Consider the following 27,116-nt stretch of genomic DNA (forward strand, 5'->3'; position numbering starts at 1 on the left):
ACCTTCCCATTGATGGGAAGGTATGTCTCATTACCGAATCGGTAAATACCGATTCGGTAATGGGGGAGCACATGCAAGGGTGGCAGGGTGTCACATTGACACCCTGTTGCGCCCCTGATTCGGCCATGTGTGCACATGTGGCACACATACATGCCCTAAGGGCATGTATGTCTGCCACATTGCACACTTCTAAGCGCTATAAAATGCTTATACACATCGATTCTTTATTTACCACCAACTATTAGTTGGTGGTAAATACCGACTCCAAACAACACCCACACACTCCCCCTACATCGCATTTCTGTATTCGGAATTTACCGAATCGGTAAAATTACCGATTCGGTAATTTTACCGATTCGGTAAATTACCGAATACAGAAATGAGCCCCCTACATGTCACAAGCCTAAATACCAGTCGGTAACGGTATAATTACCGAAAATCGGCCGTTACCGACCGGTATTCGGCTACGTACATGAGGCCCTTAGTATTTCATATTTTACATGTATTGCTATGTGCTGAGCAGCCTTTGAATAAAAAGATTTATTAAAAAAAACAACGAGGTTGTTAAGAACAATAGCCAGTGCCCTTGTAAGAGAGGGAGGAAATATTCAGTGAGATATTTACTGATGGATCATGGAGGCAAGGAAGAAGATCCTCCGACCTCTATTTACAAAATATGGGATTCAAACTTGGGATGCGGGGTTAGAGCTGATTTACATTCTTAGATTCCAAGATGTACCTTTCGCCGTTGGTCAGTATTTATGCAAAATCATAAGATCCCAATTGGCATTATCTTCCCCATAGAGTTTGAGATCTAGGTAGGTATGGATGTAATTACTCAGCAAGGTGATGTTAAGTAAAATAGTGGATCCCCAAATAGGAAGGTTGTGAAAAGCTGCTATACATATTGCACCATAGAATCCCGATTGGGGTAAACGTACGACTTGATATTGGTTAAACGCACATTGCATGTTAAAATGCAATTGGGGCAGAATTAATGTTCTTATACTGATTATTTTTCTATAATTTTTTAGTGAGAGATTTTAAATATATGTGAGGTTTGGACAATAGATTGAATTGGGCCAGGATTATTTTTTAATATTTATATGGTGGAAATTGCATAATCTGCAAGTAGCGTTGTTTTAGACTACTAAAATTGTGGTTTTTTTAATGTTTTTTCCTTTTATGAATTAGAAATTTGTGTAATATTTCATATAAGAATATATTTCTTGGAAATGAAGTACTTTTTGACTTTTTACTGCAGCGAGTGCTGCGGCCTGGAAAAGGGCCAAGCACAAGCCGCAGTAGAAAAAGTAATTTTTCAAATATCCGCTTGCCAGGCACCATGTGGTGCCTGTCACATGGTGCATGGATGTTTGAAGGGGCACCCCATGTGCCCCCTGGCCACTTAGCAGTGGCCCACGGGGGGACAGGGGCCCTGCTTGGGGCCCCAAAGGCCCTTCCCAGCTGCCTCTCCATGTCATTGGGACCTGCATGAAAAGGCTGTTGCAAAGGGACATCCTAATCCCTACGGCGGTGCCTACACAGGCACCACCCTCATGGCAGTGATAGCAGTCCGCCCAAAATCTCGATGGGCTTCTTGAGCCTGTTGGAGGTGGCGGTCTTTCCCCTCAACATCAATGCCCCGACCGCCGGCATTGTAATCTGGCGGTCGGACCAATGGCCTGATTGTCAGGCAGACCACCAACAATGGCCTGTCGGTGGCGGTCCGCTTGACATCTAAATAAGGGCCTCCCTTTTTAGCTTAAGTAGATATTTTATAGCAGTAGGATTTGTGTGGTAAAAAAGGGGACTGATTCTCTGTTTTTTAAACAATGATTTTATTGATGTAATAGATTGCATTCAATAGTAACAAGGATTGGCTGTGAATGACACCATTTAATCAGTACTGTGTGATGCATATGTTGTATATATTCTTTTAAGGGTTTTTAAGTGAAATAAAAGTGATTTGATTGAGAATAGTAAATTTCAACTCCCAGTGTGTGCCATACCCACTGCTGCCCTGAGGGTGTAGCTCATGGAATGAAACACAAACACTTCACAAAGACACTGCGTGTGCATAACTCTCCCTTTGACACAAGCCAGAGCTTGAAGCTTCTCCTATATTCAAGTAAGGGGAGCAAAAGGAAATGCACTCTAATGATCGAGATCCAAATGTTATGATTTACTGCCGCTGACAAGTATACCTGAGATATTCCTGCATTATAATAATTCAAAACATACGCTGCAAATTCCTAAGTGCAGAAGTTAGACACACCTGATGTGAAAATGTGGGTCACTTTTTTAGCTATCCGATTTACAGATGGGAACCAAAAGCAGCCAAGGCAAGAATATACAAACCAACCATGTTCCCATCCTCCTCTCTCATCTTTCTCTCTCCTCTGTTTCTTGAACTACCAGCTGTGCCTACTGTAACTAACTTAGGCGAGCTGCAAAAAGTGGCAGAGGCACCAAACCAGTCAACCTTCCAGGAAATTTCCAGATGGAATAAACTGGCATTCCAGCCCTGATGCCACGGTTTTCAGTCTTCCCAAGTGTTGAGAGCTAATGTTAGGTGAACTCAGCAGAGGTTGGGACCCTGGCTATCAGGGGTTGAACCTCAGTCTCCCACATGAGAGGTAGTGAAACTGACAAATATTTATTTATTTGAAATGTTTTATAAAGAGCGAACATGACCCGTACGGGTATCAGAGCACTGTACAAAGTAGCATAAGTATGAGTACAACGACAAAATGGATCACAAGAGACAACTTAACAATCAAAAGGTCAAGGGGGGAACACATAAGGCCAAAGGGGGGCATGGGGAGTCAGCCCGACTAGTGGGACCAGGAAGGTTTCAGCAGAGAAGAAACGTAAATCCAATTGAAACAGTACGTTAAAAAAGAGTATCCAGACCGGAGAAAGAAGTAGATTGAGATAATATCCATGTTAATGCCATTGAAGGTCATTCAGGAGTAGCTATTTGACATGTTTTTTTAAAGCGGCAGTAGATGAATTGGCTCTGATCTCTGGGGGGAAAGCGTTCCATATTCTTGGAGCAAGACCAGAGAAAGCACGATTGTAAGTTCTCTTCTAATTGAATTTGGGAGGTTTCAATAATAGAGTGTTAGAGCTTCTTAAGTTCCGACTCGAGCCCGATAGCTCAAGTTTTTTTGCCAGGTATATAAGGGTGTTGTGATGAATAGCTTTGTGCATCAGGCACGCTATCTTGAACCTGATCCTCACTTCAATGGTCAACCAGTTTAGTTGAATTCGCTCTGGCGTGATGTGGGCGTGTTTTCTTGAGCCCGTGATATGCCTGTCTGAAGTGTTTAGTGTGGCTCTAAGCGGAGCCAAACTAGTTTTAGGTAGCCCAGCAAGGGTCACCAAACCATATTCCAAGCGTGAGATAACTAGGGATTGTACAGCTGGCTGGATGTCTTCATGTGGAAGGAAAGGCTTGATTTTCCTAAGAGTGTTGAGTTGAAGATTGCCTCCCCTAACAGGTGCACCGATATTATCTTGCATATTTAGGTATTTATCGAAGGTTATACCTAAAGATTTAGCCGAGTCAACAACATGAGGAGTGCATTTAAGCGCAGTAAGATGGTAGAGTCAGTCCAGGGTAGGTGAAGAGTGGTTGCAGGGGGCAATCAGAAAGAATTCAGTTTTGAGAGTATTCAACAATAGATGGTTATGAGTTAACCATTGTTCAGTTTTTAGGAGTGCATCATTTAGAGTTTTTATGTCATTTGGTAGAAGCAATCTAGTTAATATAGTTGAGTGTCATCCACATACATATGGTACTGGATGTTAGAGCGGATCAGAATTATGGAGAGCGCTTCCATAAAAAAGTTAAAAAGAGCGAGCGAAAGTGTGGAGCATTGAGGTACTCCAATGGTGACCGGGGTACTGGTTCAAGGGATTGGTTAACTTTGATTCTTTGGGTGTGGTTCTGTAAGAAAGAGGCAAACCAGTGTAAGACAGGGTCCCGAAAATCCCATCCTATATTGAAAAAGAGCAATTAGGTTTTCATGTTTGATGCTTTCAAATGCTGAGGACAGGTCAAGAAGTATCAGAAGACAAGGGACATTTTGATCAAGGGATCTCAAGGCGTCATCAACGATGTGAGTTAGTGCTGTTTCAGTACTGTGCCCCACTCTGAAACCCGACTGGTAGAGGTCAAGAAGCTGAAATTTCTCAATATGGTTGCAGAGCTGTGTGGACCCATTTCTCGAGCAGTTTAGCTAGCATCATGATACTGGTGATCGGACAGAAGTTGTTAGAATCCGCTAAGACAGCATTGGGTTTCTTTGGGATGGGAGTGACTTGGGAGCTCAAAAGGATGGTGGAAAAGTGCAGCAGGACACTTCGGAATCTTGGGAATCTTTAATAGAAGGAACCACCACTCAATAGATTGATATCAAGATCATGCTGAATCTTATCTTGGAAGAGATAAGGGAAATGAAGAAATCCCAAGAAAACGAGATAGCCTCTCTTCACCTGCGTCTTGGGAAAACTGAATAAGCAGTAGCTTACTTTCCAGAAAAAATCTAAGAAGCGGAATCAAGGATCGCCCAGTTGGAAGATCAAATGAGTGCAATGCTTCTGAGAGTAAACAAAGCTACCAAAGATAAAAATATTCTAGAGAATAAACTCGAGGAACTTGAAAATCACTCTTGACGGTCAAACCTACGATTAGTAGGGGTTCCTGAGGGGAGTGAGGTATCTCAAACACTCCAATGGGTAGAGTCTTTTATTAAGCAGAAGGTTTTGCCCGAACTCACTGGAGACCTTACAATTATAAGGGCGCATAGAGTTCCCTCACACCCTCTGCCCAACTCGAAGATTCCATGTATCATATTGATTAATTTTGCTGACTAACGCATTAAAAAAAAGATTCTGGCTAAGGCAATACAGCAGAGACAATTTTCCATCAATGAAGTTTCAAAATGTCGCATACTCTCTATGTCAGCTGTGGCCGCACGTAGGCGTAAAGAGTTTGTTAAACTTCTTTATCTTTTTGAGGCTCAAGAGGCACAGGCTTCAATAGCCCAACAATCCAAGTTGCGGGTCCTCGTGAGGGGGAAATTTAATATGTTTTCAAATTTGAAGGATGCTCAGGACCAGCTATAAGAGATCTCTTCTCCAAAGTGAAAGCATATATAGCATGTTGCTGAAGTTCTCCATTGCTGGGGGGAGGATGGTCACCTAGGGTGTAGTTCCATGACACCCACAAGTGAAGTGGGGGGTGAGATGTGACTAGCGTGGCTTTCCACATTTCTGGAAGGGGGCTTAGTGGGGTGGAGGGCTGTGTTTGGGAAGGGTATAGCAGTAAAAAGAGAAGTAGCAAGTGGGGCAAGGAAAACAGGGTTCTGAGATAAAAAAAAAATGTGTGGTAAGAAAAACTGTAGTAATGGCTAGTAAATGCTGCATTATGTTGCTAAATGTGAATGGTATGTTAAACAAACAAAAGTATGGAGAGCTCATAAGGTGGCTGGCTTCTTTTACACCGCAAGTTTTATTTCTCCAAGAAACCCATCTTAAAACAAATTCTCCTAAACTCTATTTCCCCAGAGTCTTTTCAAATGCCTTTTACCTTCTGCTGTGATGGCCAAAAGAGGTGTAGCTATTTACTTTTGTAGGAGTATGGCATGGGAGTTTGTTCAAGTCCGGAGAGGCCCTCACGGAAGATGGTTATGGGTCATGGTGAAATTAAATGGGACGATACTAAATTTTGTGAACTACTACGGCCCAGTAATAGATCATCCCTCAGCTCTAACGGAGGTTAGTGAGCAATTTAAGGGGACACCTGGGCAGGTCATATTAGGAGGGGATTTCAATTGTATCCAAGACCTGAGAAAAGACACTTCCAATAAGAATAAGAAGCAATTGAAGCCAAAAACTAAAAAAGTCTTAGACGCTATAAAACAGGAGTACCAGTTGGTAGATCCCTGACGCATAACCAATCAGATAAACTGTGAGTATACATGCTACTCTCGCCAATTTCAAACGGCTTCTCGCATCGACTTTTTCTAACATCTCGATCGCTGAATTATATAGAGGCTGAAATAGGGGCAAATTCATTCTCCGACCACTCCTATGTAAAATTAGAGCTCTAAATTGAGGAGGGAAAGAGGATGAGATCCAGGTGGCAGATGGATCGTCTCCTCCTCCTGGATCTTCAATGGGTAGCTGATTCAAGAGAGTGGATAAAGGACTATTTTAAGATCAATGAAGGAACGGCGGAACTATTCTCAGTTTAGGGGGGTTCAAGACAACCGTACATGGGCAAATGATTGCCTTTTCTGCCGCCCAGTCTAAAGCACGGCGAGAAAAAAGTGTCAAACTCCAGCAGCCTGTCGAAAGTACCCTGAGCCAGATAAATATTCCTCTCCAGGGAGATGGGGAAGCAGGAGGTCAGCTTGAAAGAGCTAAAAAAGCGCTCAGGGATTTTTTTTAATTGAAGAAATAAATAGCTCCAGGACTTTCCAAAAACGTCTATATGAGGAAAGCCAAATGGTCAGTAAACTACTAGCTGGGTTAACCAAGACTAGACAGGAAGCAGCCTTAATTACCGAGGTCATAGATCCCAAGACTAGAGCTGCAGTTACGGATAGGGATAGAATAGCCTGTGGAAACGATGGGCTGCCTATTGAATTTTACAAGGCATTCGCCAATGAATTAATCCTCTTTTTGACGAAGAAGTTTAATTATATCAAGATGGGGTATGCCGTCCCATTAAGTTTTAAACAGTCTATAATTGTAAGCTTTGTGAAGAAGGGTAAAAAGTTCAAAGATGTTAATTCATATAGACCGATTAGTCTTCTAAATGCAGATTATAAAATTCTAATGAAAATCTGGGCCCAAAGTTTCACTCCCTTAGCGCAGGCATTGATTTTTAGAGATCAGTCTGGGTTTGTTGCCGGAAGGTCGATGTCCTCTAAGATGGGATTTTTAATTCAGGCTCTTGACTTTTTTAATAATAATTGTACCCCAGTGCTCAATATGATGGTGGACGCCGAAAATGCATTTGACCTGGTTAATTGGGCCGCACTTTTTTTTTGGTCTGGGTAAGTTTGGTGTCCCTTTCAAGGTTACAGAAATGCTGAGGAACATCTACCAGGGTGCCCAGGTGGTGATAAATGCAAACCAGGTAGGGATACTAAATATCAGTCGCGGGACCAGACAAGGGTGCCTGGGGATAGTAAATATCAATCGCGGGACCAGACAAGGGTGCCCGTTGTCCCCCCTACTGTTCACCTTCTTTATTGAGCCCCTAGCTACAAAAATCCGCAACAACTGGGTAATCAGAGCGCCAATACTAGGCATGACCAAATTAAAGTTGTTCGTAGATGACATAATTCTTTATTTAAGCCCTGAGAACTTGAATAGAAACTTAATAGAAGTTACTCAATGTGAACTGATTGGGGGTTACAAAATAAATCAAAACACAACTAAGATTGTAACTTTGAATACTGGCTGTGATTTTCTTCCCTCAAATCTTAAACTTCAGGCCTTAAAAGTAGAAAATATGCTTTTTGGGGGTATTTGTTTCCAACCATTATGAGCAGCTGTTTAAATTAAACAATCAAGCAATCCGGAGTAAAATTAAAGTATTGCTGGATGACTGGTCACTTTTACCATTAACCTTAATACGCCATGTAGCCCTCATTAAACTGTCCATACTTCCCCTACTCGTATTTCTTTTTATAAATGTACCTTTAAAAATTAACACCAACTATTTTAAAGAGTTAGAAACTATGTTTAGCAAGTTTGTCTGGGGCAAAAAGGCTTGCAGGGTCAAGCTAGCTGCACTACAACTAGATGTAAATCAGGGGGGGTTAGCATTGCCGAAAATCCTAACTTACTACAAAGCAGCGATTTTAGATCTTACAGCTCGTTTGTTGGAACCAAATGGATTATTAGATCATTTTTTCTTAGACAAAATGGTAAAGGAATCTTGCTCGTAAATTCCGATATTTCTAAAAATATTTAAATTGCCAAAGAGGACTAGATACAAGACTCATCAGGACTGTGCCTCTAGTCTACAATCTTTTTTTACGCAAGCTGGTTCTTCCGGTTTTCACTATTTAAAGCTAGGGGAATGTAAAAGTTTGGGTCTTCAAATCCAATCCAGGCACCTCAAAAACTGGAAGGACTGTGGTTTAGAAGAGCTAAGGTGCTTATTTACAAAAAATAAGATAATTACCTAGCAAGAAGTCCAAAATAGATGCGGTGAATGGAACAAGCTTGGCTTCTTTGAGTATTTACAGATTATAAACTTTTTCAATAGATACAACCTCGTGTCTAGTCGCGCCCCGACCAGGCAGGTGACCGCTCTAGTTCAAACCAGATTAAGTGGGGTGGGTAACTGATACTCTCAGCTGTGTAAACAAAATTAATCTTCTCTGGTGGAGAAATTTTTAGAAAGAGTAACTCGGGAAACCAACTGTACCCTGACAATCCAGGAATGGCAGTCTATATCCCAGCTAGGGAGTAAGGCTTTAAGAGCTGCCAATTTTAAGAGGATGGCTTTCTTGTCTCGGTGGATGGCATACTATACTCCAAAAATACTTAGTAAAAAATATCCTGAAGTGGAGAATAGATGTTTCCGCTGCCGGGCAGAAGGGGAAGCGGCTTGGTTACATATATTCTTCACATGTCCAAAATTAGAGTCATTCTGGGTCAAGGTTTTTCTGGCCATTAGTCAAGCAATCCAGAAGAGGCTAGATCCTGAGGCTGAGGTATCCCTTTTTGGTATTACTAGAGCAAGGGAAGACTTGAAAAAAGCAGAGGAGAATTTTACAGCGATTTGCTCCCTTGTTGGAGAGTGGAGAGGTGTGGCTCACTGGTTAGAGGCGGCAGACCCGTAAGCAGAGAATCAGCCAGGGACCAGGGTTCAATTCCCGACGCGGCAGGGTCGTGGACCAGGGTCAAAATGGACTCGATAATTCTCGCCTCGGTACCTACTCTAACCAGGAACACACTCGGCAACTTTGGGCATTAAGCTTGCCTCATCTCTACAACGGCCCCCCACAGACGCCGGGGATGCCTGGTTTCACCTTGGAGATACCCAGAAAGGGACCATCTCACAGGGATAGCCAGGACGGGTTCCCCAGCGGTCTACAGCGCCAGGACGCCCTGTTGCTGGGGCAGCTGTGCGCTTTACAAGTCTACAACATTTACATTTACATTTGCTCGTTCCTTAATCCTCCAGAATTGGAGGTCGGCAGATGCACCTTCTTACCCGAAGTGGTTAAACAAAATGAAACTAACTATGATGTTTGAAGAAGCATATACTAGGAGGGTAAGCGCTACAAGAAAATTCACTGCCATTTGGAAATATTTGGCGAATCTTGAAACTATGGTGGAAATAGAAGCTTTATAGAAATTTTCTTTGGTCGTTTCTTCTACTAAAGCACTTTAGAATTTTAGCACTTTGCACTTTAGCATGCTAGATTTGCACATCTATAGAAAAAAGTAGGGACCAAAGCTTTTTCGAAAATTATGGTTGTGGCCAGATTATAGTTGTAACTATTTTTTGGGGGTACTGTAGCACCTTAGGACTTTAGCACCTTAGCACTTTAATATGAAAGATTTGCACACTTGAAAAATAGCCGTGATATTGACCTAAGTACTGTTTGAAAAGCAAGACTGTAGCCAGATTATTGTTGTATTATGTTTTTCTTTACTACTCTTGTATTTAATCCATGCTGGTTTTAAGTTTAACGTGCAGGTTTTTGATTATAGGATGTTATTCAAACTACCTGTTATCAATTGTTTTTAATATGTCCAGTTTGCTCTGCTCAATAAAATTTAAAAAAAGAGATTGTAGAGCAACAATCTCTATATTGGAAGCTTTTAGGATATACATGTCGAATCTGAGATAATCACTTGTGTACAAATCTTCCCGTTTGCCTTCACACCTCAGGTCTAAGTAGCTGGTCTGTGACATCTTGCCTACTTTCAGCACTGGGCCTACCGATGGCTTTACTTTTGATACTTTCGAATGAAAATGGAAGTAACTTTCTGGGAGACCCTGTATTGGTCAAAGTCTCTCAAAATGTGTGTTCTTCTGGAAATCCATCCCATGGATAGACAATATAGAAATTGCATTACTCGTCCCAACATTTTTCTCTCTCTGCTTTCTTGCAGCTACCTTTTGTAAAACGATACTTGTGAAAATGGTCAATACCACCACTGGAGCCTTTTTTTGGGTGTTTTTGAAGCCAATGCTGTATGGCCAGATCATCTACACACCAGAGACAGCAGAAACTCGGGCAATAATGCAAAAGGTAAGATGGAGCCATTCCTGCAAACCCCGGCGTTTCAGGGAATTGGGACTTTATGCCGTGATGCATGTTTCTTATGTTCTTAAATTCTGTACTTTCCTTCAAGTCCATAGTTATGTAACTGCAGACACCTCTCTAGTGGATGGTCCATGTTCATATCTAAGTGTCCACACCTCATTATAGCCTACTAAGTGCGAGATGTTGTATTTTTCACAGTTCTGTTGTAAAATTCTTTATGAGATTGTTGGGTGAGTGTTCTTCTAACAGCAGTTGCTATGGAGAGCTTGCCTGCGCTGGTCGCATGTTTGTGTCCCGGATAAAGCTTCTCATTTAATATCTCCACATATGTAAGTTTTTGGTAAACAACTTATCAGTGGCGATGGACAAGTGGAAGGAACCACCCTTATGGGTCAGCCCACCCTGTGGATAGAGTGGGGCAAACAGTGAATGTGATTGAATGGTTATTCTAGCCCAAAACAATTTTGGGCAGCCCTAATTCCAGATCGGATTTGGGGCAGAGAAGTGAAATCATTTTATTTCAAATTGGCGCATTTTGTGAAGGGGATTCATTGTGTGCCCTATTTGAATTACACTCGGTCTTGATTAACATTCTGATGCGCAAGTTGCAAGTCCTTAATTCTGTGCTCTGAAATACATATGTAGTAATTACGACACAAAATGTTGCTCACGCAATATTATTCTGGAGGTATGACACACCATAGTGAACCCTGCGTTCTTGATGCGACATGTTTGGAGTGAAGTGGGATTATTGCTAATTCCTGTCAAGCACAACTTGGAATTTCGGGTTGACTGTAGATGCAGCATTATGCATTCAAGATGAGTTCCCATTGGGGGAAGGCTGGATCTGTGACTGGGTGAACAAAGACGATGTCTGATTGGTTAATACTGTGGGATTCTATAAAGGAAGTTGCAACCACTATCTGAGCAGTCAGGAGACATCAGTGACAACTTTTGTTATGTTAATGTTTTGTTTTTAATCTACCAGACAACGGTGACTACATTTATTATGTAAATTTGTTTTGTTTCAAACAAATTTGGAACAACTTTATTTGTTCTGCTGCAGTATTATTTGGCAATCTATTTGTAGATTATTTGGGTGATATGTGCATTCTCATTTTTAATTGTTGACACAATGCAATCTGTTGCACATCCAACCACATTTGCATACACTCCTGGTGAACCTATTATGGCATGGGAGGACTGACGAGAAGCATTTGAAACATTTTTGGAGGCTATAGGTGGTCAGTTGTTTGTTGCAAATAGGAACTTGGCTTTATTGAAGCATGAATTGAGGGTGGAGGACAGAAATGTGTTGAAAACATTGCCAGCAGTTACAGTTTGTAGTAAAGAAAGGGTCAATGGATCTGATATGGATGAGGTAGTGTATGATGAAATTGTCTCTGCCATAAACACACAGGTAGAGAACAGTTGTAAAAAAAAATAGTTTTGTTGTGGAAAGACACAAGTTTTTCTCCTGTGCACAATTGCCAGTTGCGACTATTGATCAGTACATGTTTTTTTGGCGAACTTTGGCTGCAACATGTAGATTTAAGGAAGTGCATAAGGAGATAATCCGGGACCAATTGATCAACCAAACCTCTAACATGAAAGTACAGGAGTTGTTTGATTTAAAGGAGCCATCATTAAAAAATAATCTGAAATGGTGGCCAAACATACAGAAAATACCTCATGGTATGTAGAGAGTTAAAGATAAAAGATGGTGGTCAAAACCAGGGGGGAGTCATTGCAGTCTACTTTGCATGTGGCAGATAAGTCTAAGGAAAAAAGAGGTCAGGTTGACAACTATACCTGGTAATGGGAAAATAACATGTTATAGATGTGGAAATATAAAACATGTAGCAACTTCCAGAAATTGTCCAGTGGTAAAGGCAAAATGTTTCAATTGCCAGAGAATTGGTCATTCTTCGAGAGTGTTTAGGAAAACGAGTACGATTTGGTCCTTCTATGTGCAGTAGCCCGAGGAACCCGGACCCCGGGGCGGAGACGGTATATGATAGTGCACAGGCTGGGGGTGCTACCCCATAGACTTCAGCAGAATAATTGGTGGAATCGGAGGATCTGCGGCTTGCCCCCTTTCTCCTGAACACTGCATTGAGCAGAGCTTCCCTGTTTGCGAACACGCAGACGTGATGAAGGGCAAACCCCCTAGAGGGGGACAGATCAACAAGATTTTACTGTACACCATCCCGGGAGGGGGACCCCTGGGGGCGGACCAGGAGGTGGTGCCCCAGCCGGGGCCTGGAGGACACGGCGGAAATACTGGAGTCTATAAAGGGTTCCAGAGTAGCACTTGAGGCCAAAATGGATTCAATGGCAATGGACATCAACCACCTCCGAGTAGATCGGTGCAAAGTGGGAGACGACCACAGTGGGTCACGACCACAGAGGAGAACGTTACTACCTTAAAAACAGTAGAGCGTGAGCTGCAAACAACCATGGCTGGTCTTAAGTGCACTACCACACAGCTTGACCTTTGACAGAAAGATGCTAAAGAGCGGTCTCGGTGTAACAACCTGCACTTTCTCAGCTTCCCAGAGCGTGTTGAGTCCCTCTGCTGATCTGTTTCTAGAGGAGTAGCTTGTCGCGGCCTTGCGCCCGATATAACTGTCCAACTTCTTCACTATTGAACAGGCTCATAGGGCCTTGGGTCCGGTGCTGCACCCTGGGGTGCCCCTGCGAGCTGTCATAGCCCGTCTCTTCAACTACCAGGACAGGGACATAATATTGCAACATGTCTGCAGCATGTCCCCATCCAAATTAGGAAGGTGCCCCAATCCAGATTCATCCTCACTATACCCGGAGAGTGCAGGACTTGTGCAATAATTTCCTGCCAATCAAACGGAGACTCAGTGAGTACGATATAAACTACAGTCTGATGTACCCCACGTGGCTTTGAGTCCCATATGAAAGCAAGGTTCTATTCTACGAGAGTCCCAAAAATGCCCTAGACTGAATGGACTCTCTTAGCCTGCAACATGCTGATAGGGGGCCTATGGAGGAAACAGAGGTGCAGTGGATCGAGACGATCGCAGCGATGTCGGGGGACCTCTCAACAAAAGGGTGACACTCCTACGGAAGGTAACGAGGGACGTATCCTGGCCAGGACTGATGGTAGTCTACGTATTGAGCACAAACCCCTTGAGACTCAGAACTCATATACACTGCTGGAAATAGATGACGAGAAGCTGTTTTCTGTTAGCAACATAGAGAGAGTGATAGACGGCCCGCATCAGTCCATACGGTTCTGGACTACATTACAACTGTCTTTGATGGGTAGGATTGCCCTTATAAAAATTGTGGTGGTGCCCCATTGTCTCTGTGTTATGCAGGGCACTTTTTACGAACTCCCACAAAGTGTATTCAAGGAGCTGGATGTACTCATGGTGGAACTTCTCTGGAGTGGTGGGATGTTCAGGGTTGGTCTTGACATGCTGCGGCGGGAGTGGGAGAAGGGGGGTCTGGAGGTCCCAGATACAGAGCTGTACTACCTAGCCATGCAGCTACAGCTTGCAATCCATCGGTTGGTCACCGAACCAAGCTGGGAGAGATCCCTACTGGCTTGCGAGTGTGATGGCCATCAGCTGGGGTCGCTAATAATGTGTGGTGGACAAATACCTTGGACTTTCCCCCACATGGTCCAACTGATTGCAAACATTTGGGAGAGGATGGCCCAGAGGATACTGAAGAGAGCCGCGTACCCTCCTACCTAGATGTCTGGATCATACAACCCTTTGATAGACTGGCCCAAGTGATGACTATGGAAAAATGGAAGGAGGGAGAATGCCTGGCCCTACCTGATCTGTTCACAGGAGGGAGGTTTTAATGATCCAAGATGCTATATCTATATTTACTCTGGGCCCGGGACAATTTTTACAATACGCAAAAATAGCTTTTATAGCACGCCAAATATGGGCGACTTTCCCGGAGACCCCAGAACCCACCCACACAATGGTGACAATGTTGTCTATGGCTGGTGGCCGCTGGTTGGTCACACATCTATACCGAGCACTACGCAAGCATAAGCGACCTAAGCCACTACGAGTGGAATAGAGATGGCAGTCTCTTAGCGATGAAGCTCTACTGCCTGTGGATAGGTCTAAGATAAATGCAGGAGTCTGAAGAGTATCAGTGAGCGCCAGGTTCAAGCAGATTGTATTTAACATAATTCATATGACCTACCTGTCCCTCAAATACTTACACAGTATATAACCGACAAGAGAGTCCCGCTGGCCGAGATGTAAGGCTCATGAGGCTGATTTCTTACACATGGTCTGGCACTGCCCGCCTGTAGCTACCTTTTGGGAAGAAATACTGACAGAGCTCAAGTGGGTGAGGGACTGGAATATACCATTGAGGATAAACCAGTGCCTACTGGGCCTACTGCCTGTTGACCCGCAGCTCAAAATAAGCAGACGTTTTGCAGTGCTTGGACTAACAGTGGCAAAACACCACATAGCAATCCACTTAATAAGAGATCGGCTCCTGACAAGGGAAAAATGGGAGAAGGACTTGCAGAAGTGGGCCAGGGCAGAAGATGAACATATGTGAAAGACATGACATGACTGCAAATAGCAAGAGGTGCTGCTTGCATTGGGGACAATGATTAGAGACTTGTTGGACCCAGTTGGGGCCCCAGGTCCCACGTCTGAATGATCAGAAGTCTCAGGTGAGTGAGGCTGCAAGGGGCTGAGAGTGCGAATAGAAACGCTTCAGGTAGATAGAGGGGTTAGTAAAACGACACATGGCGCGGGCAACCCTTCACCCATGTATCACATACACCAGGGAAGCAAAATAAAAACACAAAGGACAAAACTATGTAGAGGAAAGGAATACTGGGAATCCTAGCCCTTTTTCTATTTGGCATCTTGGGGGTGGAGGGTGTTGGGGAGAACGTTGGGAAAGTTCTCTGTTTTAATTATCATTGTTTGAGTATTCTTATTCGCTGTCATTGATGCAATATATACTGATGTGACTGAGTGGAAACAATATCCTTTTTGTGTAAAAATTGCATGATGAAACTTGAATAAATATATACTTTAACAAAAAACAATGTCTTTGCATGTGGAGATTGACGACTTAGAAGATAGTTCAATGGCAGCAGTTGTGGAGTGCGATGGAATAAAAGCCATATCGGAGGATGAATGGAAGGAAAGGTTGCAAAGAGATTCTGTCATGCAAAATATTATTCAGTTATTACTGAGTAGAAGGTCAATATCCAGTGGTGATGTTTTAGAAGTAAATCATTATAAATGTATGTAGCATGAGTTGTCTTATCAAGGAGGTATCTTGCGAAGAGAGGACCGATTGTTTGTGCCTTTGGTTTTGCATGAGAGAGTTTTGAAGATGTTGCATTAGGGGCATGGTGGTATGTCTGGTATGAAATGGAGAGTGCGAGATGACTTTTGGTGGCCAGGTCTGGATTGAGATGTGGAAAGGTTTCTGAGATGTTGATTGTGTTGTGCTTGCAGTGACAAATCTCATAAGGTAATAGAAACGCAGGTTTTACCTATTGTGTTTCTGGAGAGAGTGTGGCAAAAGGTAGCAATGAATGTGTGTGGTCCATTTGAGTTGCCAAATATCAGTAGCACGTATGTAATTTTCCTCATAGATTATTATTCTAAATGGCCAAATGTGAGTTTAGTTAATGAGGCAAGATCAGGGGCTAGCATCGATATCGATTTTGTGAGGAAATATTCAGGAGTGAGGGATATCCCAAGGAATTACTCACCGCTAACAGTTCATTATTTGTGTCAGGGAAGTTTGAAATATATTTGGAGTATTATTGTGAAAATCATAGAAACACAGCCATTGGACATCCTCGTGAAAATAATCTCGTAGAGAAATCTAACAGGGTGTTAGGTGAAAAAATGCAATTGTCATTGCATAATTGCTAGGATTGTAGAGAAGAAAGAAAAAAACTAATATGAAGCTATGGAACAACTCCTAATTCTATGACAGGGGAATTACCTATTATTCTGCTGAAGGGTTGGGAACCTTGTACAAAAGGAGTTCCTGTGTGGATGAGTCATGGAAAAAGGAGTTCCTGGGTGGATGAGTCATGGCAAGGGGCAAAACATCAATAAGACGGAGTTACGGAGAAAGGTAAACAAGAATCAAAAGAAATATGCCACATGTGAATCTCAAGAGTTGGGAAAAAGGGAAATGTGTATAAAGAAGGAGACTATGTGAGATTTAGATTGATTTCTGGGGTGAAGAAGGGTTTCTATGAATGGTCCGCACCAATGAAGATGAGAAAAGTTGGCTAGAAGATGGCAAGAGATGGAATATGAGAAATGCTGTGAAGTGTGGTGGGAGTGAAATGAAGGCGTGGTGTGAAAAAACACCCCAAATGGATGGTGAATTAAATGCTGATTCGGAACAACAAGCTAAATCGTCTGGGATCTGCGTAGAAGTATAGGTCAAAAGAAGTTACATTTGAGGTTAAAGGATTATGTCTGATATCTACATGGGCGGGACCATGTGTGGGCCAAAGATATGAGTTTAATTTTTCACCTTAAGAAGTTTCTTACAAGTTATGTTAATTCTGTATGAAATGTAACAAATAAAAATGTGTGCACAATAATTGTGTCAGTATACTGTTTCTGTTGAAATTTCCATTGTAAAAAATTAGTATAGAAAAGAGGATGTTTTGTATTTCGCATAGTCACGTTATAGAATCCTTTATGAGATTGTTGGGTGAGTGTTCTTTTAGTCGCAGCTGCTGTGGAGAGATTTCCCGGACTGGTCGCAAATTTGTATCCTGAATAAATTTATTTTAATATCAGCGCATCCTGGAAGTTATTTGTACACAACTTACTAGGAGAGACAAAGAATATATGTAGCTATCCTCTTATCTGATGCATATCTGATATTCTTACTCAACTCCAGTACATTTAACAAAACCATATGAAAACGTGGGTGAAGGAGAGTTCCATTAGGATAAATGGTTACCTTGGCTTTGGTGTCAGGATAAATAGACTTAATTTATTTCCTCCACAAATGTATGTCACCCCCTCTGGGATGAACTTCTCTTAGTTTAGGTTACCAGGAGGGTATGGTATGATTTCTCTGAAGTCACACCGATAGCTAGTGGTGTAGTGGAGCTTCAAACCTTTGTTCTTTTTGCAACACAGCTACATTTTCCAAACCCTATAAATTTCCATGAAGCAGAATTTTCTCTCATCCACAGTTTCCTTGCATGGACACACTTCTGTGGGGTCTGCCCCTTCAAGGGTCGGATAGCAGCTGAGTGTGCTGTTATGCTGAGGATGCTGTGCAGCTAACACTTCTTTTTTCTCTTCTTCCCAACTTCTAGGTCAACGCGACACTGGCAGAACTAAACGCACTGAGGATGAGGGCATCTTCGATAATCTCCCTTACAGACGGCATTGCCGCCTTTTCGGCACTGATCACCAGCATCACTCCGCTGCTTAACCAAGTTCAGGTGTCTATCGTCTTTCATGAGCTTCCCCTTCGTTATAACAGAGCTGTTTGTTCGTAATTTGGGTTGAAGGGTGAACAGGCCACTTAATCAACAAACATGTGGAAAAACTGTTTGAAGAACAAATGCATAGGCTGCGAGATGGATGGGTGGATGGATGGGTGAATAAGCTGTTGAAGTGAGCTTTGTAAATGCCCTTTATAAAACTGTGGCCGAAAGAGTTTAAGCATGTGCAAGCTTCTGAGCCATGGATAGCAGACACTGATGGATCAACTGTCCAAAGAGGCATGCAGTGAGAGTCCGTCCCCACTTAGGGGTTTATGGTGATACCTGTGTACCCTTTGTCAACAGTTGCATGTGCGTGTTGCCTTGTTTATGGTGCCACAGGAATGATATACTAAGAAAACAGTTTTCAAGAAAGATGAGTAGAAAGCAACATGAACAGGGACAGAGCTTACTTACAAAAACACAGATAAAGCAGGAGATTCCCAGCTGGAGTTCATGGCCAGCTAGCACAGATTTAGCCATTAAGGTAGATATCACTATAATGCAGGCAGATGGGATTCTTTAGGTTTTGGTGGAATGAGGGGCACATTATCAGGACTCCTGCGTTTCCCAACCCAGAGTTTCTGCACCCCACTTAGATGTGAGAAACCACTGATTGAGTCCTGGTGGACCCTCTACCAGCTCTTCCGTTGCATCGCCTGCATGCCTACATGAGGGTCTGCTCCCTCTGGTGCATTGAGAGCTTCTCCCACTTTTTATGGTTGTCCTCCCAGAGCAGAAGTTTCATTAATGGCGGACCTAGGCTGGCAGAATCAACAGTGGCCCCCACGTGCCAGGAGAAATCTCCCTAAGCGTCAGAGCCATGGTTTTATGTTTTTAAGAAACAACACCGCGCTGTGGGGGTTCATTTCTGTGAAACACAAAAGAATTTGGCAACCCACCGGGCATGCACTTTTTTTGACAAATATACTCCTGTGGTATTTGCAGAACCACTTTCATTAGACAGTTACTGCTGCACATGGAGGGCAGAGGCGATGACATTGATGCTGCTGAGGCCTTGGTTGATTGACTGGTTGGATGTAAATGGGCCCCTAACTCAACACCATGTTACGGCTCCCATTTACGTCAGTCCCAACATTCTTAGCCATGGGAGAAAGCAGATGCAGAAGTGTCTTGATCAATTCAGGCTGATTCGACTTATCGTACATGCCATGTTCTTTAGTTTTGCCATTACCACAAACAATGCTGCACCACCTACCTCTGACAATCCCTCCCTGTCCGAAACAAGACTTAAAAATACATGACATCCCCTTATCACTGATTAACAAACAAAAGCATTTGATGTCCAGCCACCCACACTGACCCCTCTCTGCATTTAACCATGCCCAAATTGTGAAGAAAAAAAATTAGGTGTCTTCTCTGTCTGCAGCACCCACACTGACGGGGATTGTAGCAGGGGGCGGAGGAAGAGAGCCCCCTTCACTCTTCAGCCTTCCTTGGGTTGGTGGAGACCCCTCAGAGTCAAAAGAAGGCCAGTGAGACTGCCCGCTGTTATTCCGCTACTTACTTTGGGTTTAGAGAGGCTGGGGTGATGCTGGGTAACACCCGGGATGAGAGTAAATCCCCTGGTGGTGTGTTAACAGTGGAAAACAGTTTTGGTGTTCAACTTCTCTGACATAGTACCAGTGACTACCCTGGTTTAGAATGCGGTTTTCATACCACAGGCCTCCAGCGACTGCCCTATACAACAAGGCGTTGTAAAGCACGCTGTTGATGGTATGGTGCATCTGGACTATTTGCCCTCTCCTGTGTATCATATGGCTTTCTGCTCTACCACTTATAGCAGTAAGGGCATGTTTGAATGGCAGGGTGTTCTGCAAAGTGCTCTGTCTGTTGTACAGTGATCTCAGAAAATTGACGGTGATAATATATGCAAAATTGATCACTATCCTGACCTTTCAAAGAGTCATATTTATGGCTGACAACTTTACTTGTGCCTAGTGCTTGATGAGGAGTGTTTAGTATTTTCTTCTAACTTGCTTCTTTATAATGTGAAAAAATGTAAACGCTACATTTACGTCAGTTAATTTCTCTGTCTCTTTTTTTCTGAATAGAGTTACCTGCGGAATCCCTTAGTGCAGGCCTTATTCAGCACATTAGGAAAAGCAAATGCCACTGAGCTGAATTCCGAAATAGACAAACTCAGTAAGTCACATCACACCTTCCTTTGAAATGAGAGGTAACTGTCCCCGGATGTGTTACAGTATTGTGTGATCCAGGGGCCGGCATGTCCAACCATCAGGTCTTACAACCCGATCAGACGCATGATCCACCACATGGAGACCCATCATCCAGTCGCATCACAGAGTTTGCTAATACGGTCCATTTTCAAAACGCCCTGTGGGAGGGGGAGGGGGGTAACACTTGTTTTCAGCGTTCTGTCGCCTGCCTTGGGCTACATTGTGTGCTTGGTGTTTGAATTGGGTTGATAGTTGCACTTCATACCAGGTTGACCATGTTGACTTTGGGATCCTGGTTTAGGGAATGCTCCTTGTCCTCATTGCACAGGGCTCTGACTGTTTCCATATCATTAAGTTCCTATGCTCCAGGGTTTTGGGTTGGACCAGTAAAGACCCTATACTCTGTCTAACTTTTTAGTACTTTAAGAACCTGGGGTTGCCTACAGAGGGGGGGTTCGTAATCTAGAGCTGAATGTAACCACAGTTCTGAAAGTGCATGTACTCTGCATATATGTTTCAATCACATAAACTCTGCACTGTCCCTCAGCCCTGCCAGCTGTGGTCTGCACAGCAGTGTCCTCTGTCTCAAATCAGTTCAACAACTTGTACTTCCCCATCCCTGAAACAATGGTGTCCAGGACACCACGAGTAAGGCCACCTACCCCGGCAGTGTTCCAGAGTACATGTCTATAATACACTGCTGGCTGAAAGCTACCAGCCATATGCCTCAGTGGGCGGTGCACTGGCTACTGTGAACTGCGCATATATATTGGTTGTCACAGGGGTGAATTCCAGTTGGGGCGATTCAGTATCTGAACAGGAGTTAGCATTTACCACTGCTGTTGCTCATGAACTCAGAGTTTTGGAAGCGCAGTGACAAACAAGGACCATCAGGTATTTTCTAGGTAAAGGCCTGAGACCAAACACCTGCTCCATCCTCGAGGTCCTGCGCCAGGCAGCCCAGGTCAACACTGACTAGAGAGCTTTCAGGCAGTGCAGCGCTCAGTGAAAACTGCAGCGCTGTTATCTGCAAAGGACAAAAAAGTGCAACACCCCTTCTTGTCTGTGCTGCTTCTCCAAAGATTGTGCTTTGTTGTTTGGGACGAATCCACATCTGTTTTTGGGCCGGTTAGAACCAGCCTAGGAGACACTTCTGCTTTGCATGATCTTGGGCTCAGCTAATCTTGCAGTTGCTATGCAGGGTTTGATTGAAGAAGCCCTACATGAACTATGGAAGAGAGCCGATTGGCAGCAGCGGCCCATTGTTAAGAGCAGAGGGGCCCCACTCCTCCACCTTTTTCCGGCACAAGAAGAGTGACTCTCAGACGGGGCAAAGGTCAGGCTGACAGACACTCTTTATGTTGGGGTCAGGGATCCATGCGCTGTACATTCGGTAAATTTGCTTCAGTTTTAAGCTCTGAAGTGCCCAAGGCTAAGTGTCACTATGTAGCGATTCAGGAACTGCTGCATACCCTCATTGGCTGAAAGTCAGCCAGTAAGAGCAGGTGGCAGTCTCAATCCTCCATGAACCACTGAGGCTTCGCTCCTGCCTCCTGGCATGCTACCCCGGACGTTTTTAGTAGTAATGTTGGGTGCGTGCATGTGTGTATGTATTAAAGTTTATGTGTATGTGCATGCATGCTTTGAATGGGTGTGTGCGCGTGTGTGTGCTGGGTGAGAGTATGTGAGTGAAAGAGTGTGTGTGTGTGTGTGTGTGTGTGTGTCCGCCTCACCCCTGCTTGCACATTGTGTGCCACCACTGCTCTGACTGGATAGCTTCAAAGTGGTTACGTATGAGCTGTTGTTGTATAGGCTCTAAATTTGGAATACATGCCAAGTGTGAATGGATTCACCTAGCCCCGCGACACTGGCCACTTCTAGCCCGAACAATCTCCCACTGGTTCTACAAGTGGCTCGGCCATAAAACCACTAGATGCCAGTGAATACTGGGGGCTCGTTATCAAAATTTAGGGGCAGATTTACAAGCCCCTTGTGACACTTTTACGTTGCCATTGCATCACTTTTGTGACGCAGCAGCGTCGTAAACAATATGCCACGTTGCAACACTTGTTGTAAAGCCCTGTGTTACATTATACCTGCGTCAGGTATAATGTATGCAGGGTGGGCGTTCCCATGCAAGAAAGCCTCATAAAAGTGACGCAGTGAAATCTACAAGATTTCACAGAGTCACTTTTACAACGCCACTGCGTCAAAACCTTTCACCTGCTTGAAGCAGCCATAGAGAGTGACGCAGCATAATAGAAATAGGCATTTCGAAGCATTGCTGGAGTTGCATCATGCTTGCAACACAACTCCAGCAATGCATTGCCTTTACGCCAATAGATGTGTCACGCATCTGTCAATCCTTGCGCCACGGTGCGCCGCATTGGGTTTTTTTCCGTGACGCAAATTAACTGACGCCTCTCTGCTAATATGCAGAGATGTGTCAGTTCTTGTAAATCTGCCCCTTACTGCCTAGCAGTATTCCCTCCTACGGAACCACTTTGAAGAAACATTCCCGCCTACAGTACGACAATTGTAGAAGAGTGAATTGTTCCGCAAGAGGCCAGTGGGACTGTTGTGACTCTAGGATTTCATACGCGTTCCCTTGAAATTGAGTCCTGAGGAGGTCTTAATTTGAAAAGCCAAAATGCTTCGACCATATTTTCTTCTGAGGAGTTTGCACGGTAAGTCAAGTAAAGAAACGCTCTGATTGATTTCGCATTAATAGAAGTCTCTCACCTGGAAATAGGAATGACCAATGGATTTCCGTTTTCTCATTAACTTCCTCAGGATGTATTAATGGACACTTGAAATATAGGCATACAACCCAATCAATGTTTGCAAGAAGTGTGTATCACAACATGAACATTGCAAATGTCTTTGTTTTTGTATTTATATTTGAACCAAACAAGTTTTAATATGCTTGAAAATAAACTATGTGCAAAACATGCAAATTCAAGCATAGTATGGTTTCTGTATAGTAGGGACAGTACACTGTCTTTTTATTGCTAATGTATACGAACGACTGATCATTGAATTGTTTTAAAGATTATTGCAAAGAAATGCATTGCAATTTACCAGGGAACTAGATGCCACTGGGCCGCCCTTCTATCTTAGCTTCCAAGTGATCTTTTTTTACAATTCAATCACATTGTAAATACAGCTTTCGACTAATGCTTCTAACTGAAGTTGTCTCACCTCATTAATCCTCTCAGAGATCCAGAAACTTGAAATAGCTCTCCCAGCCAAGTATGTGGTGTCATGGCATTGACTTGACTATGTTTTTTTGTTGCTTTTTTTTCAACAGTGGTTGGACTTTGGCAGACATTTGCGCCTGATCTTGTTGCAGACTTGAGTTTGCCATCTTTATATTCCTGTAGTGAAAATCGAGATGTTTTCAAAGGACCATGTTGGACCTTGGGGCCATCATCTCTCCAGGTCCTGCTCCAAGTCCTGCTCTTAAAGTGACTCTGGAGACATGGCTCTAAGGTCAGGATCTACCTCTGATGGATGCAATGTCTCATTCCACTTGAGGGATGTTTCCTTCACACAATGGTACTCACATTCGTTTGGTAGTTAGGTCCTTGTTCTCCGACTTCCGTCTTGGCACAGCACTTGGATAAGCTCCCCGACTTCCGTCTTAGTGCAGTACTCTGATAAGTTCATGCACAGTTGGGCAGAGGCCAGGAGCCAGTGCCTGACTCCAATCTGGCTCAATTTCCAGTACTGCCACATTCCCTTCCCAGCCCCGGTGGTAGAATCCATTCATCTGGTGCTGGCCCCCATTGTCCCTCTCTGGTGAGCCTCTAAGCTCCAAAGTGTCTTCTGGTCTTTCAGCTACAATTCCATCAGATACTCTGACAACAGCTTCTGTTAATATCATTGGCTTTGTCAAAGTCTGCTTCGCTTTGAAGGTTCTGGTTGTGCAGCTAGGGGCCTGGCCGGTTTCCTCAGATGAAATGTCGGCTAGGTGTCAGCGATGCCATTGCCCTTTGCTCCACCTTCTGATCTCCCTGTTCTTTGGCACTGCTGGACCATTTTGTCAAGGTGTGCACAAATGAGGTGTCAACACCAGGTGTGATGCCCAAGCTCTAGGATAGTACTCTGGGTGTTCTACTGTATCTGAGATTGGCTTCAATATATCTCCGATCACAGTGTTGTATTGTGTTGTGGTCAGTGGCAGCCGGCATGGCTTGTGGGTGGTGAGGCGGGCGTTTGGGGTCACTTGAGGGGCGGAGAGGGGGGTTCACGCTTAGTGCAAAAAAAATTAATTTTTTTTCAATAAACTTACCTGTCCGCTGGCCGGGTACTGCGTTTCTGCTCCTGCTCTGCTCTTCCACATCGAGGAACAGGAAGAAGGCCCCACTGACCAATCACAATGCTGCAATGCAGCGTTGTGATTGGTAAGCACCCAGGCTCCCCTGACCAATCACAACATTGCAATGCAGCATTGTGATTGGTTTTGAACATCCTAGTTTGATGCTCTACTAGGGACTGGGGGCCTGAGCATGTTCTCCATGCAGGCTGGAATGCAGCCTGCTTGGAGAACAGGGAAAGTGTGCATGACTGGTTTCGGCAGCGCGAGAGGACAGACCAAACAGTCATTGCGCACTTAGGAGTGGGCAAACCACCACTCCCCTGCCCTGCCCTGCAGAGCAGCCCCGCCCACCCACCCGTCCACAAGCAGCGGGAAGCAGCATAAAATGATAATAATGCAACGTTATTATCATTTTATGTTTCTGCTTTGCACTGCTTAAAAGCAGTGGGGCGACACTCCTCCGCCATAGTGAAGGAGCCGCCACTGGTTGTGGTGCCACTGTAAGGAATGGGATGTTGTTTTATTATTCTTCCTCTGAATCTGTAAAAGAATTCTCCTTAGCTTTCAATTCGGCCAGTGATCAGGTCTCTTAGTCACAGAGGCCAACCTGTACTAGTTCTCAAAGCTCCCTTCAGAGCACGTTCTGTCTTTCAGTCTGAACTTTTTTCATATGTTAGGATGCTTCTGTCTTGAGATTGCCTCTGTGGTGAACACTTCCTTGCAACAGAAATGCTACAGTCATGTGTTTCCTCATCAGAGCACTTGTTACCCTTCCTTTAGGTACCGAGGGTCCCTGTTCCGGTAGAATGGAGTAGGCCTGCCCCTGCTCTGACTGTTACTGCATGGATTGCATGGCTTTATCACCCAATTGAGGACAGGCTGGGCTTTTTGTTCTCTGCACCTTTTCTGAATGACTTTGAGTTGCCTCCCCCTGTTGGTCCCCAGGAAGTGGCATCAGTTGAATTCCTTGGAAAGGGGAAGGGGGTGTGTTCATGTCAGGAGGCCTCACCCTCCTTTCTTCTAATGCCATATGTTTGTTGTCCTGTTATTCCAATGCCCCATGAGAGGAGGCGGAGCTATTGATCCCACTCCTTCCTGATCATGTTAGTGGCCCCTTTGCAGTGGTATCGCGTGCCAGGTTCGATGAAGCCAGACAACTTCTTAGGTCTGGTCATGATTTGGCCGACTCCGTTGCCACATCCATGGACTCCTACGTCATTGCATTGTTTTTCCTGTTTGTGTCATTCTGCCATCCGTTAGTCCATTTGTAGCAATCTTAAAGGAAATAAAGAGCAAATAAAAATAAAGAAGAAACATCTGCAGTGCTACAAATTGGCAAAATGGTGGTGACAAGCACTATTAGGAAAATACATTATTACTAAATGGGAGGATATAAGCAAAGGGTGCACTATTCTTAGCTGCCATACCCTGATTACCTTTTTAATACTATTTTCTGTAGCTTAACATCCAAACAAAAGAAGAAAACACTCCTGTCAAGGCATGGTTTCCACTGTAGATGCAGGAGTATTTTATTAATCTCCACAAAACGGAGGTCTGGAAAATTCTGGAAGATGGTGAGCTAATTATGCGAGAACCCAAATATGTCTGCGTGAAATAGTTACCTGCAGCTTACAAACTGCCAGTTGTAAATCAACGGCAACATCCCTGCTTATAATAATCCACAGCATTCAGATAAAACAGTTTAATAAAACGGGGCACGCAGACTTACATGTCAGGGAACAATAATAAAGTATGAGTGTTTCATTGCACGGAGGAAGGGCAGAAACCTTTCAAAATGATGATCTTTGAAGGAACCAAAGGTACAATTTATAATTTACAGCAAACCTTATACAAGCGTCCCAGTCAAAGGTCTGACCAGATCATATTGGCACTGCTGCACCTCTCTAATCACATGCTATTGGTACCCTGTCCTTAGAATAATTCACACTTGTTTTGAAAAGTTTCACCCCACACACTGTAGTGCCCCCTCCAACACATAAGCTGCAATGCTCCTTCCTGTAGTGTTTAGGGGTGGGCAGTAAACTCCAATACGCTGGCGCATTTCGCAGAGTCTTGTCCACCCTGCACTCCGCTTGGAGCATGGAGTTCAGAAAAAACTCTGCCAACCACCGCGTGATAGTGTTTACTGGCACCCACCCCTTGTAACGCGTAGGATCTCATGAATACGGCATGAAAGAGGTGTTTGATTTTCTCCCCCGCGGCTGCATTTGTTTTGCAGAGCTTCAGAGTGCCATGATTACCATTCATAGCAGCAAGTCTTTAGCAGTTCATTACAAAAGAAATTGCAGTAATCCAGCTTGGCTAAAGGCGAGCTATTACCATTAGTTTCCTGTCACTGGCAATTCCTGCTTTTGTTTTTTTGTTTTTGTTTTACTACATATGTTATTTGCTACCTCTTTAGGTCTCAAAGCTGCATGATAGTATTAGCTTGTGTTTACCTGCTTCTCGGGCAGATGGTCGGCCCCTGTTCATACCAGGGCAGTCTGTATTCAATCCAGCACAGATTGGTTGGTTTAATCCAGGCTCTTCCCTCTCCGCTTGCAGCTGCTTGGTATTGCCCGCCGGCTCCGCAGAGTTGGTTGCGTGGTGATACTGCGGCAGGAGGACCTGGGAGTGTTCTCTCCCTGGGTGGCCGAGGAAGGTGAGTCACAGCCCCAGAGATGCCCGCACAGCAAGACAGTACCATGGCGCACCTCGGGAGAATGCACACCCGATATGAGTGAAAACCTATGACAAACGGTGAGTGGTTT

At 43.9% G+C, this 27,116-nt stretch overlaps 1 protein-coding gene across 1 annotated transcript in view; it reads left to right on the forward strand.

Moving 5' to 3' along the window:
* The window catches only part of LOC146857855 (uncharacterized), a 651,000-nt gene that overhangs the window by 415,106 nt on the left and 208,778 nt on the right, over positions 1-27,116 (forward strand). Inside the window, exons 22-24 of the mRNA XM_085648551.1 lie at positions 10,159-10,298; positions 17,653-17,781; positions 19,899-19,989. Coding sequence (XP_085504677.1) covers positions 10,159-10,298; positions 17,653-17,781; positions 19,899-19,989 — 360 coding nt within the window. The remainder of the gene's footprint in view (positions 1-10,158; positions 10,299-17,652; positions 17,782-19,898; positions 19,990-27,116) is intronic.

The sequence above is a fragment of the Triturus cristatus genome, chromosome 3_2 (genome assembly GCF_964204655.1).
Source record: "Triturus cristatus chromosome 3_2, aTriCri1.1, whole genome shotgun sequence".
In the NCBI taxonomy this organism is placed as follows: Eukaryota; Metazoa; Chordata; class Amphibia; order Caudata; family Salamandridae; genus Triturus; species Triturus cristatus.